Source organism: Lissotriton vulgaris, chromosome 11 (assembly GCF_964263255.1).
Source record: "Lissotriton vulgaris chromosome 11, aLisVul1.2, whole genome shotgun sequence".
Lineage (NCBI taxonomy): Eukaryota > Metazoa > Chordata > Amphibia > Caudata > Salamandridae > Lissotriton > Lissotriton vulgaris.
Window position 1 is genome coordinate 256,460,469 of NC_141699.1, and position 21,976 is coordinate 256,482,444.

Genomic DNA, 21,976 nt, shown 5'->3' on the forward strand with positions numbered 1-21,976 from the left:
TGCCACCCCAGTTCAGACATGGCTATATGCAAATCAGTCTGACCCTGTGCCTCATGGGAACAGTGCAGCCCGAACTGCCAAGCCATGTCTTCCCTGGACCGGAAACAAGCTTCTGAGGACCGGTTTCTGGCATTCCAGCCTTCTTCAGCCCGGCTTGCTTGAATCCAGTGGCAAAGTGAGCAAGGGGCTCACGTCTGAGTATACCCTGCCACACTTATGGCGGCCAAAAGCGGTACAAAAGGGGTTGGTGATGGACGGAGCTTCTGAATCAATCAGACACTCACACCCAGTCAAGAGATCTGGGTTTAATCCATCACCGTTCTTTAGCCCACTCTCCCACCCCAGTTCAGACATGGCTATATGCAAATCAGTCTGACCCTGTGCCTCATGGTAACATTGCAGTCTGAACTGCTAAGCCATGTCTTCCCTGGACCGGAAACAAGCTTCCGAGGACCGGTTTCTGGCATTCCAGCCTTCTTCAGCCCGGCTTGCTTGAATCAAGCGCCAAAGTGAGCAAGGGACTCACGTCTGAGTATACCCTGCCACACTTATGGCGGCCAAAAGCAGTACAAAAGGGGTTGGTGATGGACGGAGCTTCTGAATCAATCAGACAATCACACCCAGTCAAGAGATCTGGGTTTAATCCATCACCGTTCTTTAGCCCACTCTGCCACCCCAGTTCAGACATGGCTATATGCAAATCAGTCTGACCCTGTGCCTCATGGGAACAGTGCAGCCTGAACTGCCAAGCCATGTCTTCCCTGGACCGGAAACAAGCTTCCGAGGACCGGTTTCTGGCATTCCAGCCTTCTTCAGCCCGGCTTGCTTGAATCTAGTGGCAAAGTGAGCAAGGGACTCACGTCTGAGTATACCCTGCCACACTTATGGCGGCCAAAAGCGGTACAAAAGGGGTTGGTGATGGACGGAGCTTCTGAATCAATCAGACACTCACACCCAGTCAAGAGATCTGGGTTTAATCCATCACCGTTCTTTAGCCCACTCTGCCACCCCAGTTCAGACATGGCTATATGCAAATCAGTCTGACCCTGTGCCTCATGGGAACAGTGCAGCCCAAACTGCCAAGCCATGTCTTCCCTGGACCGGAAACAAGCTTCTGAGGACCGGTTTCTGGCATTCCAGCCTTCTTCAGCCCGGCTTGCTTGAATCCAGTGGCAAAGTGAGCAAGGGACTCACGTCTGAGTATACCCTGCCACACTCATGGCGGCCAAAAGCGGTACAAAAGGGGTTGGTGATAGACGGAGCTTCTGAATCAATCAGACACTCACACCCAGTCAAGAGATCTGGGTTTAATCCATCACCGTTCTTTAGCCCACTCTGCCACCCCAGTTCAGACATAGCTATATGCAAATCAGTCTGACCCTGTGCCTCATGGGAACAGTGCAGCCCGAACTGCCAAGCCATGTCTTCCCTGGACAGGAAACAAGCTTCTGAGGACCGGTTTCTGGCATTCCAGCCTTCTTCAGCCCGGCTTGCTTGAATCCAGTGGCAAAGTGAGCAAGGGACTCACTTCTGAGTATACTCTGCCACACTTATGGCGGCCAAAAGCGGTACAAAAGGGGTTGGTGATGGACGGAGCTTCTGAATCAATCAGACACTCACACCCAGTCAAGAGATCTGGGTTTAATCCATCACCGTTCTTTAGCCCACTCTGCCACCCCAGTTCAGACATGGCTATATGCAAATCAGTCTGACCCTGTGCCTCATGGGAACAGTGCAGCCCGAACTGCCAAGCCATGTTTTCCCTGGACCGGAAACAAGCTTCCAAGGACCGGTTTCTGGCATTCCAGCCTTCTTCAGCCCGGCTTGCTTGAATCCAGTGGCAAAGTGAGCAAGGGACTCACGTCTGAGTATACCCTGCCACACTTATGGCGGCCAAAAGCGGTACAAAAGGGGTTGGTGATGGACGGAGCTTCTGAATCAATCAGACACTCGCACCCAGTCAAGAGATCTGGGTTTAATCCATCACCGTTCTTTAGCCCACTCTGCCACCCCAGTTCAGACATGGCTATATGCAAATCAGTCTGACCCTGTGCCTCATGGGAACAGTGCAGCCCGAACTGCCAGGCCATGTCTTCCCTGGACCGGAAACAAGCTTCTGAGGACCGGTTTCTGGCATTCCAGCCTTCTTCAGCCCAGCTTGCTTGAATCCAGTGGCAAAGTGAGCAAGGGACTCACGTCTGAGTATACCCTGCCACACTTATGGCGGCCAAAAGCGGTACAAAAGGGGTTGGTGATGGACGGAGCTTCTGAATCAATCAGACACTCGAGCCCAGTCAAGAGATCTGGGTTTAATCCATCACCGTTCTTTAGCCCACTCTGCCACCTCAGTTCAGACATGGCTATATGCAAATCAGTCTGACCCTGTGCCTCATGGGAACAGTGCAGCCCGAACTGCCAAGCCATGTTTTCCCTGGACCGGAAACAAGCTTCCGAGGACCGGTTTCTGGCATTCCAGCCTTCTTCAGCCCGGCTTGCTTGAATCCAGTGGCAAAGTGAGCAAGGGACTCACGTCTGAGTATACCCTGCCACACGTATGGCGGCCAAAAGTGGTACAAAAGGGGTTGGTGATGGACAGAGCTTCTGAATCAATCAGACACTCACACCCAGTCAAGAGATCTGGGTTTAATCCATCACTGTTCTTTAGCCCACTCTGCCACCCCAGTTCAGACATGGCTATATGCAAATCAGTCTGACCCTGTGCCTCATGGGAACAGTGCAGCCCGAACTGCCAAGCCATGTCTTCCCTGGACCGGAAACAAGCTTCCGAGGACCGGTTTCTGGTATTCCAGCCTTCTTCAGCCCGGCTTGCTTGAATCCAGTGGCAAAGTGAGCAAGGGACTCACGTCTGAGTATACCCTGCCACACTTATGGCGGCCAAAAGCGGTACAAAAGGGGTTGGTGATGGACGGAGCTTCTGAATCAATCAGACACTCACACCCAGTCAAGAGATCTGGGTTTAATCCATCACTGTTCTTTAGCCCACTCTGCCACCCCAGTTCAGACATGGCTATATGCAAATCAGTCTGACCCTGTGCCTCATGGGAACAGTGCAGCCCGAACTGCCAAGCCATGTCTTCCCTGGACCGGAAACAAGCTTCCGAGGACCGGTTTCTGGCATTCCAGCCTTCTTCAGCCCGGCTTGCTTGAATCCAGTGGCAAAGTGAGCAAGGGACTCACGTCTGAGTATATCCTGCCACACTTATGGCGGCCAAAAGCGGTACAAAAGGGGTTGGTGATGGACGGAGCTTCTGAATCAATCAGACACTCACACCCAGTCAAGAGATCTGGGTTTAATCCGTCACCGTTCTTTAGCCCACTCTGCCACCCCAGTTCAGACATGACTATATGCAAATCAGTCTGACCCTGTGCCTCATGGGAACAGTGCAGCCCAAACTGCCAAGCCATGTCTTCCCTGGACCGGAAACAAGCTTCTGAGGACCGGTTTCTGGCATTCCAGCCTTCTTCAGCCCGGCTTGCTTGAATCCAGTGGCAAAGTGAGCAAGGGACTCACGTCTGAGTATACCCTGCCACGCTTATGGCGGCCAAAAGCGGTACTAAAGGGGTTGGTGATGGACAGAGCTTCTGAATCAATCAGACACTCACACCCAGTCAAGAGATCTGGGTTTAATCCATCACCGTTCTTTAGCCCACTCTGCCACCCCAGTTCAGACATGGCTATATGCAAATCAGTCTGACCCTGTGCCTCATGGGAACAGTGCAGCCCGAACTGCCAAGCCATGTCTTCCCTGGACCGGAAACAAGCTTCCGAGGACCGGTTTCTGGCATTCCAGCCTTCTTCAGCCCGGCTTGCTTGAATCCAGTGCCAAAGTGAGCAAGGGACTCACGTCTGAGTATACCCTGCCACACTTATGGCGGCCAAAAGCGGTACAAAAGGGGTTGGTGATGGACGGAGCTTCTGAATCAATCAGACACTCACACCCAGTCAAGAGATCTGGGTTTAATCCATCACCGTTCTTTAGCCCACTCTGCCACCCCAGTTCAGACATGGCTATATGCAAATCAGTCTGACCCTGTGCCTCATGGGAACAGTGCATCCCGAACTGCCAAGCCATGTCTTCCCTGGACCGGAAACAAGCTTCTGAGGACCGGTTTCTGGCATTCCAGCCTTCTTCAGCCCGGCTTGCTTGAATCCAGTGGCAAAGTGAGCAAGGGACTCACGTCTGAGTATACCCTGCCACACTTATGGCGGCCAAAAGCGGTACAAAAGGGGTTGGTGATGGACGGAGCTTCTGAATCAATCAGACACTCACAGCCAGTCAAGAGATCTGGGTTTAATCCATCACCGTTCTTTAGCCCACTCTGCCACCCCAGTTCAGACATGGCTATTTGAAAATCAGTCTGACCCTGTGCCTCATGGGAACAGTGCAGCCCGAACTGCCAAGCCATGTCTTCCCTGGACCGGAAACAAGCTTCCGAGGACCGGTTACTGGCATTCCAGCCTTCTTCAGCCCGGCGTGCTTGAATCCAGTGGCAAAGTGAGCAAGGGACTCACGTCTGAGTACACCCTGCCACACGGATGGCGGCCAAAAGCGGTACAAAAGGGGTTGGTGATGGACGGAGCTTCTGAATCAATCAGACACTCACACCCAGTCAAGAGATCTGGGTTTAATCCATCACTGTTCTTTAGCCCACTCTGCCACCCCAGTTCAGACATGGCTATATGCAAATCAGTCTGACCCTGTGCCTCATGGGAACAGTGCAGCCCGAACTGCCAAGCCATGTCTTCCCTGGACCGGAAACAAGCTTCCGAGGACCGGTTTCTGGCATTCCAGCCTTCTTCAGCCCGGCTTGCTTGAATCCAGTGGCAAAGTGAGCAAGGGACTCACGTCTGAGTATACCCTGCCACACTTATGGCGGCCACAAGCGGTACAAAAGGGGTTGGTGATGGGCGGAGCTTCTGAATCAATCAGACACTCACACCCAGTCAAGAGATCTGGGTTTAATCCATCACCGTTCTTTAGCCCACTCTGCCACCCCAGTTCAGACATGGCTATATGCAAATCAGTCTGACCCTGTGCCTCATGGGAACAGTGCAGCCCGAACTGCCAAGCCATGTCTTCCCTGGACCGGAAACAAGCTTCCGAGGACCGGTTTCTGGCATTCCAGCCTTCTTCAGCCCGGCTTGCTTGAATCCAGTGGCAAAGTGAGCAAGAGACTCATGTCTGAGTATACCCTGCCACACTTATGGCGGCCAAAAGCGGTACAAAAGGGGTTGGTGATGGACGCAGCTTCTGAATCAATCAGACACTCACACCCAGTCAAGAGATCTGGGTTTAATCCATCACGTTCTTTAGCCCACTCTGCCACCCCAGTTCAGACATGGCTATATGCAAATCAGTCTGACCCTGTGCCTCATGGGAACAGTGCAGCCCGAACTGCCAAGCCATGTCTTCCCTGGACCGGAAACAAGCTTTCGAGGACCAGTTTCTGGCATTCCAGCCTTCTTCAGCCCGGCTTGCTTGAATCCAGTGGCAAAGTGAGCAAGGGACTCACGTCTGAGTATACCCTGCCACACTTATGGCGGCCAAAAGCGGTACAAAAGGGGTTAGTGATGGACGGAGCTTCTGAATCAATCAGACACTCACACCCACTCAAGAGATCTGGGTTTAATCCATCACCGTTCTTTAGCCCACTCTGCCACCCCAGTACAGACATGGCTAGATGCACATCAGTCTGACCCTGTGCCTCATGGGAACAGTGCAGCCCGAACTGCCAACCCATGTCTTCCCTGGACCGGAAACAAGCTTCCGAGGACCGGTTTCTAGCATTCCAGCCTTCTTCAGCCCGGCTTGCTTGAATCCAGTGGCAAAGTGAGCAAGGGACTCACGTCTGAGTATACCCTGCCACACTTATGGCGGCCAAAAGCGGTACAAAAGGGGTTGGTGATGGACGGAGCTTCTGAATCAATCAGACACTCACACCCAGTCAAGAGATCTGGGTTTAATCCATCACCGTTCTTTAGCCCACTCTGCCACCCCAGTTCAGACATGGCTATATGCAAATCAGTCTGACCCTGTGCCTCATGGGAACAGTGCAGCCCGAACTGCCAAGCCATGTCTTCCCTGGACCGGAAACAAGCTTCTGAGGACCGGTTTCTGGCATTCCAGCCTTCTTCAGCCCGGCTTGCTTGAATCCAGTGGCAAAGTGAGCAAGGGACTAACGTCTGAGTATACCCTGCCACACTTATGGTGGCCAAAAGCGGTACAAAAGGGGTTGGTGATGGACGGAGCTTCTGAATCAATCAGACACTCACACCCAGTCAAGAGATCTGGGTTTAATCCATCACCGTTCTTTAGCCCACTCTGCCACCCCAGTTCAGACATGGCTATATGCAAATCAGTCTGACCCTGTGCCTCATGGGAACAGTGCAGCCCGAACTGCCAAGCCATGTCTTCCCTGGACCGGAAACAAGCTTTCGAGGACCGGTTTCTGGCATTCCAGCCTTCTTCAGCCCGGCTTGCTTGAATCCAGTGGCAAAGTGAGCAAGGGACTCACGTCTGAGTATACCCTGCCACACTTATGGCGGCCAAAAGCGGTACAAAAGGGGTTGGTGATGGACGGAGCTTCTGAATCAATCAGACACTCACACCCAGTCAAGAGATCTGGGTTTAATCCATCACCGTTCTTTAGCCCACTCTGCCACCCCAGTTCAGACATGGCTATATGCAAATCAGTCTGTCCCTGTGCCTCAGGGGAACAGTGCAGCCCGAACTGCCACGCCATGTCTTCCCTGGACCGGAAACAAGCTTCCGAGGACCGGTTTCTGGCATTCCAGCCTTCTTCAGCCCGGCTTGCTTGAATCCAGTGGCAAAGTGAGCAAGGGATTCATGTCTGAGTATACCCTGCCACACTTATGGCGGCCAAAAGCGGTACAAAAGGGGTTGGTGATGGACGGAGCTTCTGAATCAATCAGACACTCACACCCAGTCAAGAGATCTGGGTTTAATCCATCACCGTTCTTTAGCCCACTCTGCCACCCCAGTTCAGACATGGCTATATGCAAATCAGTCTGACCCTGTGCCTCATGGGAACAGTGCAGCCCGAACTGCCAAGCCATGTCTTCCCTGGACCGGAAACAAGCTTCCGAGGACCGGTTTCTGGCATTCCAGCCTTCTTCAGCTCGGCTTGCTTGAATCCAGTGGCAAAGTGACAAGTGGCAGTTCGGGCTGGACTGTTCCCATGAGGCACGGGGTCAGACTGATTTGCATATAGCCATGTCTGAACTGGGGTGGCAGAGTGGGCTTAAGAACGGTGATGGATTAAACCCAGATCTTTTGACTGGGTGTGAGTGTTTGATTGATTCAGATGCTCCGTCCATCACCACCCCCTTTTGTACCACTTTTGGCCGCCATAAGTGTGGCAGGGTATGCTCAGACGTGAGTCCCTTGCTCACTTTGTCACTGGATTCAAGCAAGCCGGGCTGAAGACGGCTGGAATGCCAGATATTGGTCCTCAGAAGCTTGTTTCCGGTCCAGGGAAGACATGGCTTGGCAGTTCGGGCTGGACTGTTCCCATGAGGCACAGCGTCAGACTGATTTGCATATAGCCATGTCTGAACTGGGGTGGCAGAGTGGGCTAAAGAACGGTGATGGATTAAACCAGATCTTTTGACTGGTTGTGAGTGTTTGATTGATTCAGATGCTCCGTCCATCACCACCCCCTTTTGTACCGTACAATAGCTTGAAAGCAGGAACATGGCAGCAGGATATTTTGCACTGGTTTTGCTAGTAAGAGCAATCCCTGACAGGCTGCAGAGAGGAAATGACTGGGGCAAGACTTGGCCAAGCCCAAAGCATTGTACACTACTTCCAGCCTCTAACCCTGCCCCTACTTCCTGGTGTTATCCATTACCTAGCTAGCTGGACTGCCCATAGATCCAATTACTTACCATTAGAAAGGTCTGTCCTCACCTTTCCTTGGAAACGGCCAAAATATTGATACTTGCATGATGAGAACACTGGACTAGCATAGCCAGTTAGTTGTGGAGCTCCTGCATAACTCTTCCTCCTCATAACTTTAAACTTTTACACCAGGAACACTGTTCAGTCTCCACAGACACTTTCCTATCTCACTCTGTTGTTACCAAACACGATACTTTCTGCTAAACTCAGAGCCCAAAACAGACATTACAGTAGTATTTAAAACTAATCATGGACAATTGCATACTATTCTCTCCCAGACAAACACACGTAGTGCTCAAAAACACAAACATACAAATCATTGCAAACTAAAAACCTCTGATAGCACAGAATCTCTGCTGCTCATCCTTCAGATTTTCCTTTGAACTGCTCAGACCTCTCTGTGGAATGAACCTTCCTCTGATGCCCACAATCACCAAAAGAACACTCTTCCTGCCTAAACACATCTGTGCATCAGGGCCTTTATGTGAATATGTACTATGTGCAAATATACTCCACCATTTTTACTCTCTGGTCTAAGGGACGCGTTTAGAGCCTAACAGCAGCAGGGCATCTGACAGATGTCAACATTTACCCCATCTCCCCACCTTTTACTTCACCTGGACCAGTGCCTAATTTGTAAAAATAAAGAAAAAACATAACTGCAGGGGCCGAAATGATTTCTCAAGAGGCTGCAGCCGACTTTTACCACAGGTGCCTACCTCTGCCAGCACTTGCCCTGCCCACTTGCACCACTAACACTCCTCAAAGCAGGGTTAGGAGTGAGCTCACTTTCCTCAAGAGGGATTCAGGGTTTCTCCTTGATATTATCTTGAAAATATGGTTTAAAATAGTAAATTGGGCTTCTTTTGGGTAGCATAGAGCAAATATACGATTAGGATGTAGTGGGCTATTCCGCCCCGCCTTTGGGTGCCACTACTCCTTCTGCACTAATAACAGCTAAGCCACTAGTTCTCAGCGTTAGGAAATCCATTGCAAGGCATGTAGCTGATCTAAGTGTAAGGAACTTTGGCACCGTTGTTGTCTATACCATAGCTGCTCGCACAGACTCAGGAAAGATTAGATTATCCAAAAGAGAACTTGAATATAATGAATTTCTTCCCATCATACATTATTAATTTCTAAAGTCCCAATGAGAATCGTTACATGACCGGATGCAATTTAACAGAGATAGTCCTGCTGCTGACAGCTTTGGTGCACTTCAGTCCCCTTGGCCATCCTGCTACATTTATACCAGCTTTTTGATTACATTCCTACAAATCACTGACTGAAATAAGTAGAGCAGGGTGCAAAGGTCAAAGGAGACTGGTAGGAACAGTCAGCAGCAGCACTGCCTCTGTGAACTCTCATATTTATGCAGCGCTCCTGTCTTTATATTTTTAAATATAGCGCTGCATGAGCCTCAGCCCCCTAAAGGTGCAGGCTGTCAGTTCTGGACCCTTTTAGAACGTGAATGTTGCACAAATCACCCCCACTCCCTTTTGACCTTTCTCCTCAGCCTGCTACTTCCCAGTGCACCCTCTCCTGTCTCCTTATCCACCTGGAACTGGCTAGCCCCATCTCTCCCTCCTTTTCTAAGTCTGATGTCTATGCTCTCGTGGCATGCCTTTCTTGGCCTCACTCTCTTATGCGTTTGCGCACCTCAGTATGTGGGGAAATTAGCTATTTTCTTATTATCTGAGGTTTGAAACTCAGAATCCCATGGTAATTGCATACTGGGTAAATACTGCAAGCGGCAGTATCGGTATTTACCGGGGTGCATATTTAGCAATCGGAAATTCATACCAGTAAGGATCAAGTCCTTACCATGTAGGCAATTGTAGTCAAAGCTGCCCTTGTGAACGGGTACAGCGCGAGCTACAGTTTTGAAGCCACAGAATATATGTATCAAGGGCAACAGTGTAGGGCTTGGTGTGCTTGTTTAGCTTATGGCACCATGTGGCTTCAAGTAAGATAACTTCCGCCAGTCGTGGCTTTCTGTCCATTGGGACTTCCCTGGTTGTGATTTTTAAATGCATGTGTGTAATGGTAAAAAAAATGACAAGTCCAAGAATGGTGCCAATTTATGTTCGATAAAAAGCTAGACCTACTTGAAGCTCTAACATATAACATAGGACAATAGGCTGGGCTCTAAGGCCATGCAACAATCCAAGCAATGCCAGGCAGCAATATTTAAATGAGATAAGTAAACAATGACCCCTTGCAGTTATACTGAGTGTGCCATCAAATGAATTTCAATTATGATTTTTAACACACATTTTTAAGCCTCTCAGATATCTTTAGGGCTGACCACGGGCATTTTTAAATATCATTTCTTTGTATTTTGTTGATCTTTGCGGTGGGAATCAATGGGAGCCAGGGATACAAACAAAAAAAGTTGTTCAGCCCAGTCAGGATTATTTAACAATAAGATAAAAATACATACCGTTACCAAAAGGCCTTGTTGTCTAGAGAAAGAGGTCAACATTTGTCCCGGGAGAAAAATGTAATTCTGCTCGCAGAGCTGGCGGAATTTGGCAAAAGACGAGTTGTTGAGCTTGAGCGACATTTGTAGTAGCCTTGCTGCATTTCCAGTCGCTAGGAGGACTTCCGGCAAGATTTTCTAACACGAGTGGTCCAGAAGAGTCACAGGCGTGGTCAGAATGCTGCTTCCCAAGCGGCAGCAAAATGGGTAGGTTTTATGAGTCCATAGCAGCATTAGACAGCTAGTGCCAAAGATGAGATCCTAGTATCTGCAGGTGCCGGTCAACCATTGTGCTACTGGTAAATCTTAAAATCACCCCGATCTTTGAGCGCCTCCATTTGAGCGCTCTTATACTCATGAGGCAGCAACGTAACCAATGCAGATCTTTGGAACAGGATCTCAGTGAGCTTAACGAGGAGCACCCACCACCATTCCAGTCGCTTAGGTCTGCAGTTCCTGCAGTCCTGCTATAATGATTTTGGTTTCTCCCAAAAAGAGTGAGTTGTGATAATCCATGTAAAGATTCTGCAGCCTACCAGGAATTTTTAAATAAAAACAACATGTGTGTCCATTGATTTGATTGCTCATTTCGTAAGAAGAGTCAAACAAGATATAGAGGGCCAGATGTGTCAATATTGGATTTTGCGATTCCATAATAGCGAATTTTACTGATTCGCTTTTATGGAATCGCAAAATGCAATATATATATAGATTTCACAATAATAATTGCGATTCCTACATATTCCTTATTTGTGACTCGCAAATTGTGAGTCGCAAATAAGGAATGGCTTTACATTCATTCCTTTTTTTTTTTTTTTCAAGTCGTTTTTATTGAAGTAGAAAACCAAAAGTAAAGACAATACAGTAATTCTTTCGTTACAGAAATGACTCGATTCAGTTATTGATGAACAATTACAAAAATGCAAATAATATAAAGTAAATCAACTCTTGCTTGCATCATCGATATACAGATACATACATAACACTCAATGTGTGGAGGTAGCGGCTTAGGCTCTAGTGGATGACAACAAACGTACTCTCAGATGCCACAGGCCAATGTAACAAGATCATCATATAATGCATCAAGGTGGCTCATAGTGAAATGAGGATGCGTCTAGTGATTTCCACAGCTTTCTATTAGACGGACTCCATGTAGATGCTTGTAGTGCCGGATTATTAGCACCTCTCAGAAATGATAACCACTCCTGCCAAATTTTGAAGTTTACCTCATTTGCACTTTTCCATTTGCACAGAACCACTTTACACGCCAATGTTAGCATTAAGTCCAAAAGCTGGCGATCCTGATCATTTGATAGCTGTGGGTCAAGCGCCCCTAAAATTACATATACAAAGTCCTGTGCAGGTCTTATCTTGAATACGTGGGAAATGCAGTCAAATATTTTCCCCCAGTATACTCTTAGAGAAGGACAGTTGAATAGCATGTGAGCAAGATCACCGGAACCTGACTGGCAGTTCCAGCATGTAGGTGAATCCCTTAATTTACATTTGAAAAGCTTATCCGGAGTCCAAAATGCCCTGTTTATAAGCATGTATTTTGTCTGGAATAGGATGGGTGATACTTTGTGGGCAAGGGCAGTCTTATGAATCACATCCCAGTCAAAATCTATTCCTGTTAGATTCGGTTCAGCTTCCCATTTCGATTCCACCTTTCTGTGAGCTTTCTTGGGCAAAGGCAATAACAGGTTATACTCCTTAGAAATGAAGTGACCCGCATACATAAGACGTGGGAGATGAGTTATTAACCATGGTGTATAGGGAGAGAAATTACGAGCAGTTAGTATCGCTTTGATTTTCAAGAAATCATAAAAATCCATCGGAGTAAGATCATACTTCCGTTGCAAGGTCGAGAACGGGAGTGGATCTTTATCGTCGTACAGATCCCTTGCCAAGTTTATGCCCTTCTTGGACCATGAGTCCCAGAAGAGTCTATTGCCATTATGCTTGAGATAGGGATTTCTCCACAGGGACATAAAAGATGATTTAGCGAATGTCAACTTTGTTTTATGTGTTTGGTCGAGTCTAAGCAGAGCCCATCTAGTATTTAGCATTATATATTTGGAATGTGGTAAATGTGACAGGTCCATAGTGAGTAGGGTTTCAAGAGGAGCATGGTCCACTAGTGATTCCTCAATATTAATCCATATTGGTGTATAGATTGGGGATTTTGTCAACCACTGAGCTCCCTGTTTACAAAGGAAGGCTGTCTGATAGTTCCTGAACGAGGGCAGACCCAGGCCGCCTTTATCTTTTGCTAATTGCAGCTTCTTTAGTGATACCCTGGCTTTCTTACCCCGCCACAGGAAACTACCAAACAGCTGGTCTACCTTAGCAACAAAGTTGTTCGAGAACGTCATAGGGAGCATGCTGGCCAGATAGTTAACCAACGGAGTAGACATCATTTTGAGCGTCTCCGCTCTACCCCACCAGGAGAGGAATTTTGGAGACCACCCTTCCAGCAGTGTGGATATCTTTTTTAGAGTCAGTTCTTCATTTATTTTCAGGGTGGAGATCAAATCTTTATCAAAGTCTAACCCCAGATATTTAAAGCACTTAGGCTGCCATGTAAGACCAGGAGTCCCCAATGATTCCTTTATCACCTATGTTGTTCAGGAGTTTGACCTCCGTTTTGTCTTTATTGAGTTTGTAACCAGAAACCCTGGAAAATTCCTCAATATCAGTCATGAGTGCAGGTATGGCCTCCTCAGCTCTCTCTGACAGAACAAGCACATCGTCCGCATACGCCGTTAATTTAACCGTGCAATCCCAAAATGGAATGCCTGCGATGTTAGGGTCATTTCTTATATGATATAAGAACGGCTCAATTGCCAATAAGAACAATGAAGGAGACAGGGGACATCCCTGCCTCGTGCCCTGCTTTAAACAGAAGGCGGAGGAGAAAGATCCACCAGCCCTAACTCTTGCTGAAGGACAGCAGTATAAGGACATTACCAGTCTTGTGAATGTTTCCCCTAAGTTGAATTTGTGTAGGACTGCTTCAAGGAAGGACCAGTCAACCTTGTCAAAGGCTTTTTCAGCATCCAGTGTTATTGCTGCTGTGGGTGTGCCTAGGAATTTCGCCTTTTCTAAAACATGTGCCAGAATCCTTGTATTGTCACTGGACAACCTATTTTTAAGGAACCCTGCTTGAGATGGATGGACTAACTGGGGAAGGACCTTCTGGAGGCGGGCGGAAAGTATCATAGCCAGGATCTTACAATCTATATTAATCAGTGAAATAGGTCTGTAATTTTTCGGGAGCGACGGGTCTTTCCCATCTTTAGGGAGTACTGCAATGATTGCTTCTGTTAGAGTGCCTCTGACCTCACCTGAGTTATTTATTTCTTGAAATAGATGTAGGAGGGGCTCGACTAATAGGGAGGGGAAGGTTTTGTAAAAATTAGCTGTGAAGCCATCCGGGCCTGGGGCCTTTCCTGTTTTCAGACTTTTAATTGCATTTTCTATTTCTAGAGCACTAATCGGGCCATTAAGACTAACCTGGTCCTCAGCAGAGAGCTGTGGGAGATCACATTCATCTAAGTAACTCTTAATCCTGTCTTCCTCCACCGTTTTATTCTTTGCATAAAGGTCTTCATAGAATACTCTGAACACCTCTGTTATTTTGTCTGGTTCCGAATGTGAGGACCCTAAGGCATCTTTAATGACACTAATAGAATTCTTCTGGACCTTAAACTTCAAATACGAGGCTAGACTCTTGCCAGCTTTATTAGAATCGCAAAGCTTAAATCTCCTTCTTTTATCAAGCCAAACTCCCGATCTCTCGCTAACTATTTTATTGTATTCGTATTTTTTATTCGCCAAGGCATAAAGAGAGATATCATCCCTATCCTTCAGATGTTTACTCTCTAGGTTTACAATTTCCCTCTCCAAGGACTCCAAATTCGCATTATAATCTTTGTTCATTGCTGATCTGATTTTGATACACACCCCCCTTATGGTACTATTCAAGGCATCCCATCTAATGAGATCAGATGTGTCCCCCTCTTTGTTAACCTGCAGATAAGAAGAGATCGCAGCTTGTATTGTGGACCGATGATGCTCATTACTTAGGATTTCATCATTCAGGCGCCAAGACGTCTGACGAGAGGAGGGTTTGACATTAGCAATGGATAAGGAGATGCAAAAGTGATCAGACATTACTCGAGGTTCTATGGCAGTAGACTCTATTCTAGGGACCCCGTTCTGTGATATGAGGATGTAGTCGATTCGGGAGTACGAATCATGTGGTGAGGAGTAAAAAGTATAGTCTCTCTCTGTGGGGTTTTGAAGCCTCCATGCATCCACCAAGTGAAAGCGTTGACATAAATTGAGGAAGGCTTTATGTGATTTATTTGTTTTGAAGGGACAGTGGGAGTCTCTATCCAACGTTGCATCCATTGGAAGATTGAAATCCCCGGCCAGTATGTGAACAGCATTATCCGGGATATTTTCAATATGCTTATTCAGATCCTCCCAGAATTTGAGGTCACTGGTGTTAGGAGCATAGATGTTCGTGACATAAAACTCTGTATTATCCCTACTTAGTTTGGCCGTAACCCACCTCCCGTCGTCACTCGCTTTGGAGGACAAAAGCTCTACCTTAGATTTCTTCGCAACAAGTATCAAAACACCATTCTTTTTGTTCACAGCCTCTGCACCCACGACCTCATTATAAAACTTATTCCTCAGATGGTAGAACTGCTTAGCCTCAAGCTTCGTCTCCTGTAGCAAAACAATGTCACCTCTCAATCTCCGTATATAGTCTAAAATCTTTTGTCTCTTGACAGGTTGGTTCAGACCTTTAACATTAAGAGATAATATCTTCAGTTTGTCTACATTACATACCCCCAACGGAGTATTAATTGTACTATGTGACATCAGTAGATCGTACCTTCATAGAGATAATTATATATCTCACATAGTACAAACAGTAGCATGACAGAGAGACAACATCCTGAGATCTATAAGGCCCACATGTACGATAGTAGAGCCCACAACCTTCCCCACCACCAAGCATTAAAACAATGAAGACTGTGCAAGCATGAAGAAACAAAAGCAAAAAACATAGAACACACATCCCGACCCAAAATCCCCTCATCCCCCCACCCTCCCCGCCCCAACTGTACGTAGTAGGCATGGTGACTGGAGAGAGATTGCAATGCATCCTCCCCGTGCATGTACACTTCAGAAAAGTTTGGAACAATGGAACTATCACAGCAGACCTGTGGTTTGCTGCTAACTAAGGCAACATAGGCAAACCAACATCCAGGAACCCAGCTCATATATCTCGATTCAGGGACCCCTTTGAGAAAGAAGTGTGAATATCATAGCTTCCTGCTAGTCTTAGGGCGAATTACGAAAACAACAACATGACCAACTATCGTAGCCCTTCGTAATACCACATGGTAAGCGTACCAACTTGTAGCCAGAATCTCATTACCTGACGCTCATTATACTAGTAGGCAATAATAGAAACATTCTCATATCCAAAAGATCAATAACAATTGCAATCATCAAATAGGCCACTCAATGATAAGAGAACTTAAGCAGAGTCTAGTACATTCAATACCCCTCCACACTGAGGAAGAGGAACACATATGAAAGTTGCATGGAATGCGTGAGCGAAGATCATTCACTTGTAACCTGAGGCCGAGGCCTGGCCCGCTGAACTCTCGGGGTTGCTTGTTTCCATGTCTAAGTCTTCAGGGCCATCTAGCATACGTTTCAGTTTCAGGGGATCTTAAAAAATGTGCGGAGAACCTTGGATAATCACACAATACTTTGCTGGACCCATAAAACCATATTGGAAGCCCCTTTTCTTCAACAGCGGTCGGAGCGCCAAGAACGCCTTCCTAACGTCCACCGTCTCTTTACTATAATCCTGTGAAATGTAGATTTTAGCAGATTTCCATAGAATATGGTTGTTTTTCCGCATAAAGCTGAGAATTTGTTCTACATGTTGGTAGCGTAGTGGCTTACAAACAATAGCTCTAGGGCCTTTTTGATTCTTATTTATCCTGCCCGGCACTCTATGGGCCCTATCAAATTCCAACGGGTGATGAAAGGTCATGTTAGTAGCTTGAGTGAACCAAGATTCTAGAAAGGCCACACAATTCCCATGTTGATCTTCCGAACCTTCCGGAATTCCAAAAATACGTAGATTCCCCCTCTGTTCCTGTCTTCCAACTCAGCGAGTTTCCGTGTCCTTTGGTCCGCAGCTATGCATAGGCGTTTAATGGCACTACATGTCTTGACTTCCATGTCCTCGAGTCTGCTAATCCTTGATCTGCTTCTACCAGTTTTGCATTGGTGTCGCGGTTATCTTGCCTGATCGCCGCTACTTCCTCTTTGGTCGCTTTAGCCAGATCCCTTACTTCATCCAATCTGTTAAGTATCATTTCATTGGGATCAGGGCTGTCTTTTCTCCCTTTGCTGGGCGAATTCGGATTCGACTGGTCAGATTTAAGCCTCTTCAAGCTTTTGGCTAGCTCTTTGTTATCTGTCATGGCTGCTTGTGGCGTAGACTCCTTGATCGTTTTGGATGGTCTCCCTATACTTCCAGCCGCCCCCTATGGAGTGCTTATAATCGCTGGCCTCTCCGACTCCTTCTTCTAGCTTACTACAATGAGATGCACAATTACCAATTGAATCCACCTAAGAGCTGATATGACGTTCGCTCTACCTGTTCGCTTCCTGTACTTGTTTAGCCGCCGTGAGGAAGTGCGCACTTTCATGTGAGGCCGGAAGCTTGCGCCGCCATTTTGGGAGCCACCATGTGCGTGTAAGGCCCTGCACGAGTATAGTCACGTTATCAGCCTAGCTGTTGCATTTATCCTAAATTGCGTCCCGAAAAGCTTGACTGCGTAGCCACTTGATGCATCCTTGTATTAGGAGCGAACCACACAAGCCTAAATCTAGGCATCCACTGAGTTTTTAAGCCTATAACCTCATGGTGCAGCACAGGACTCATTTGCAGGTCTACAAATCACCAAACATTGATTCCATAGCCATTTATCCAGCAAAGCAGTCCCTGCTTCTCATGTGCCACAACAATCACAGCCGTTTTCTACATTGCCGTTTCCGGTTTGAGACCATACTTCTGCCTTTTCTTGTATTCATGCCGATATTGCCAATATTGCCAAAAATTGTACATGCGCCAGCTGCTACTGTTCAAATGGGTGAGTCGACCTTATTTCTATCCCTCATAACGGGTGCCGGTAAACAACAACGCCTGAGCCAGATATTACGTTTCGTAAGTTCATGCCGCCCTCCTTTGATCGCTAGTGGCGCACACCTTTGTTTCTCTCACTGGTTGGAGGAGAATCGGCGCTAAATACATCCTATTCTTCGGGCGCCGATACACTTCAATAAAGGGCAGAGAATCTTTGTTTAAGAAGTTTATGCCGCCATCTTGTGTGCGCGAGTAGTGCCAGCGTTTCCCTTTCCTCACGGGTCTGATGTCACCCGATAACGGTTATAGTACTCACGATTCCCCTCTGAGTTCTGGCCCTCCACCGCTGCCACCAGCGATCAATTCTGACTCCAGTCAGGGTCCTTGCATTTCCGTCCGCCGACACTCTGGGCAGCCATGCAGTCTTCTTGTCCGCCTCACTCGCTGCAGCCACCGGAGCGGAACATTCGGAGCAGCCGAAACACCACTTCCCAGCCACAGAAATCCTTGAGCATACCCTCTAAATGCTCCTCTCACATTCCGGTTGCCGATTCATCAACATGTAGCGGTACTGGATCGGTAAACACGTCCCAAATTCGTTTATCGACCTCCGCACGGGCAGAGAGAATTACAGAGCCGCCATCTCTCTCGGCGTCCAAACCACGCCCCCCGCTTTACATTCATTCCTATGGGCCTAGAGGCCCATAGGAATGAATGGAAATTGCATGCACAAATTGCGAGGACCCAATAGGTACCCACAAATTGCACATGTAATTTCAAGGGTGCCAAATGGACACACTGTTGCACCCCTGGAATATGCATGTGTGCACATGTGGCGCACATACATGCCCTAAGGGCATGTATGTATGCCACATGGCACCTTGAAAAATGCATAAAGTTAATACATCCCAAAAGGCTTTTTCCCGTTCACTAACGGGCCAATTCTGTGAATTGGCCTGTTTACGAACGGGAAAAACACTTGATACATCTGGCCCAGAGAGTCTTGGCTTTGTGGGACATAATGATAATACCTGCGTCACCTACCAACATTTGTTTGTATGAAGCTTTTAATTTAGACAGCAGGTGCTGTGAACCAACCACGTACAGCTTGTTTTTTGCTTGTTTAATGCCGCCAGAGATAAGACCATTCATGCTTCGAGATGTGTGTTTTTAACACCCATGGCAGTAAGGAAGAAATGTGCAATATCCCCAGGCAATGGGAGAAACTCCTAGAGCATGTGGCACATGGTTTTAAATATTTCAAAATCAAACCCAATGCTGGCAATTCCAAAAAGTGACCTTGTGGGAGAAAGTACTTACAGGGCAAATTCCTCACCTGCCCAGAGATTAGGTTTCCGTATGGCAGGTAGATCGCTCAGTCCAGCAAAGGCGAACTTGCAGCCCGCCATGCTCTAAACGAGGCCTGAATCAGCACCACTCGAATCATGCCCCTTCATTTTATCTACATGTAATTAATCTGCTGCAACTTCTGCATGCAAGGCTGTGTTAGTGTGTCTTGCACTTGTACAACACTTCTATGGGGATGCCTTCCAAATTAGGGGCTCCACAAGATTTTTCATGATAGATTATTTAATGATTATGTCAGGAAACAGCCATTAAAATGCAACTAAAACAACACACTACAATAACAACAAGACTTTTACGACGCAGGATCCATTACAACGCATGCCATTACAACGCAGCTGCTATTACAACGCCTGCCATTACAACATAAGTATGGGTAAGTATTTAATTACATTTTAACCCCTACACCATCCAACACTTACCCTACTATTACGCCCCCCTGGAGTTAGAATAGTAATTTTAACCCCTACACTATCCAACACTTACCCTACTATTACACCCCCCTGGAGTTAGAATAGTAATTTTAACCCCTACACTATTCAACACTTCCCTCCCTGTTTCCTGTTTCTGGGGCTCCCTCGAGCCTCCTGGCTGACGAGCCGTAGGCGATGCACCTCCGCGCCCGAGAGGCAACGAAGCCTGGATTGTTTGCAGCCTCTTAACCACCCCGGATTTATCTCTACTGATGACGGATATTATCCAGAAACGCGAGCCATGTCTCGCGTCTAGAGACAACATATTCTAGCACCTGCTTGCACCAACTTGGTGTTATACCCACGAATTGTATCCTGAGGTGTATGAACTCCATTGACCACAATGCGATGGGGCGACCCGGTTAATAGGTCAGGAGTGTGCTCCCTCCCTGTTTCCACTATCCAACACTTACCATACTAATACACCCCCTGGAGTTAGAATAGTAATTTTAACCCCTACACTATCCAACACTTACACTACAATTACATTCCCATTAATTAAAAAAAATACTTACCCATACTTACGTTGTAATGGCATGCGTTGTAATAGCAGCTGCGTTGTAATGGCATGCGTTGTAATGGATCCTGCGTTGTAAAAATTTTAGTGTAATGGTATGCGTTGTGAATGTATGCGTTGTAACGTCATACATCCGATTATGTCTGATGGTTTTATGAGAAACACCCCAAGACGATCTATGAAGAATTAGCCAGTGGGGGGGGGGGGGCACATCAGCCCTTTCAATGCATGACTTCCAAATCAAGTACACACATTGTTTTCATAGAGGACTCTCTAATGATAGATTCTCAATGACTCTTCACAGAACATTCCTTAATGAGGCATTCACTTTGAATTTTCATGTAGGAATCTCTAATGCGCTGCCATTTAATATTCTTTAATGGATTATGAATATTCTAGTACAGATTATGGTTGCAATTTACTCTTTTCTTTGTTTTTTTTATTTAGGAAACTCTTTTGAATCTACATTCTTCCAGGGGGAACTACGAGATTTTTTATGTTATGGTTTTCTATTGCTAAATGCCTTTTTGTGTCTCTCCTTCCTCTTGCAGCCTGAAAAACCAATAAAGATATCAGTGAGAAATATTTCCGGAACACTCATGACCATGTCTGTAAGTCCATGGGTCACTGTCTCGCAGATCAAAGGAGAAATCCAACAAAAATGGAGCATTTCCATTGATGACCAACGTCTCTACATTCAAGGACTGGGACCTGACCGTGGACTACTTCAGGACGGACGTACACTGGCGGATTACGATCTATTCTGCGACACCACAGTTAATCTTCTCACAACTGCCTCCCAAGAGATAAACCTCTTTGTGAGACACACAGATGACCGAACCTCCACTTTCCTGATCCAGACAAATATTACCATATGGGATCTGAAGACGAAAATTGAGGAGCGACTTAAGGTCCCAGCTTGCCAGCAGCGCTTGGTGTACAGTGGCTGTGAACTGGAGGATCACCACTCCTTGAAGTATTACAATATCAAGAACGGATCTACCATCTTCTTGATATCGATACTCATGGGGGGGCGCAAATGTGATATGGTCTGACAGCAGAGAGGTGGGATGACCCTTAGATTATGAATATATCTAGAAAGAAGAGCCTGCCTGTGACAAATAGCTCAATGCCAGTCTCTATAAAAGTATGCATCAAATTCCCTTATTACATTTTAGGTGTGTAGACACTATCCACCTGTGATACGATATTAAATTCACTGCTAGAAATATTTATTACAATCAAGTACAAGATTTTCAGTTCTTGTGCACATTAGGCCTGAATAAGGTCTTTCTGTAATACATCTAAAAACCTTTAAAGAATATGATTAACTAAATCGAAGCCAATAATGAGGAAGCAAAACGAAAATGGGAGGGAAACAAGAAAGAAAAGAAAAGAAAAAGAACAATTGTTGATTCTTTACGGGACATGTGACATCAGTGTAACTAGGGATGAGAGAGTAGACAGGTGGAACCTTGAGCCAAACTGTAGGGAGACACTTTCTCAATGGTGACTTCCATTTCCTGGTGTGACTTCAGACTTCCTCGTGCCAGAACACAGTGTGAAACGCAAAGCTCTGCTACAACTCCTACATAAACATTAAATTGAATAGATACCTTTTTGCTGAACGTTCTTTGACAATTCACAGTCGTTAGCTTATGAATATATATTTGTTTATGCACTGCTCTTGTAGAATTAAGGACAAAAGGGAAGGGATTTGTCTTCTCATTTCTATGAATTATTTTATTCTGCAAAATCCGTTGTGTTTTAAGATGAAAGATGTAAAATATTATACAAAATTGCATATTGGTGTGTTTATTTCTTGAGTAAAGTTTCTACTTCATTCTACAAGTATCACAGTTTCCATAAGCACACAGAAATTCTAGGCTGAGGTTGTGGTTTCAGAAGTCTTTTTATTCGATTGTCTTAGATATGCCGTTATGCCAACACGTATTTCATATAGTGCTGTTTCAATCACAGAAGACTTCTTCAGGGCAAAGCATTCAG

General features: G+C 46.5%; 1 protein-coding gene across 1 annotated transcript in view; it reads left to right on the forward strand.

The window, feature by feature from the left end:
- The window catches only part of LOC147679606 (2'-5'-oligoadenylate synthase 1-like), a 134,870-nt gene extending 113,098 nt beyond the window's left edge, over window positions 1-21,772 (forward strand). Inside the window, exon 6 of the mRNA XM_086943180.1 lies at window positions 20,521-21,772. Within this exon, the coding sequence (XP_086799306.1) occupies window positions 20,521-21,024 (504 nt within the window). The 3' untranslated portion in view covers window positions 21,025-21,772. The remainder of the gene's footprint in view (window positions 1-20,520) is intronic.
- Window positions 21,773-21,976: the final 204 nt, after the last annotated feature.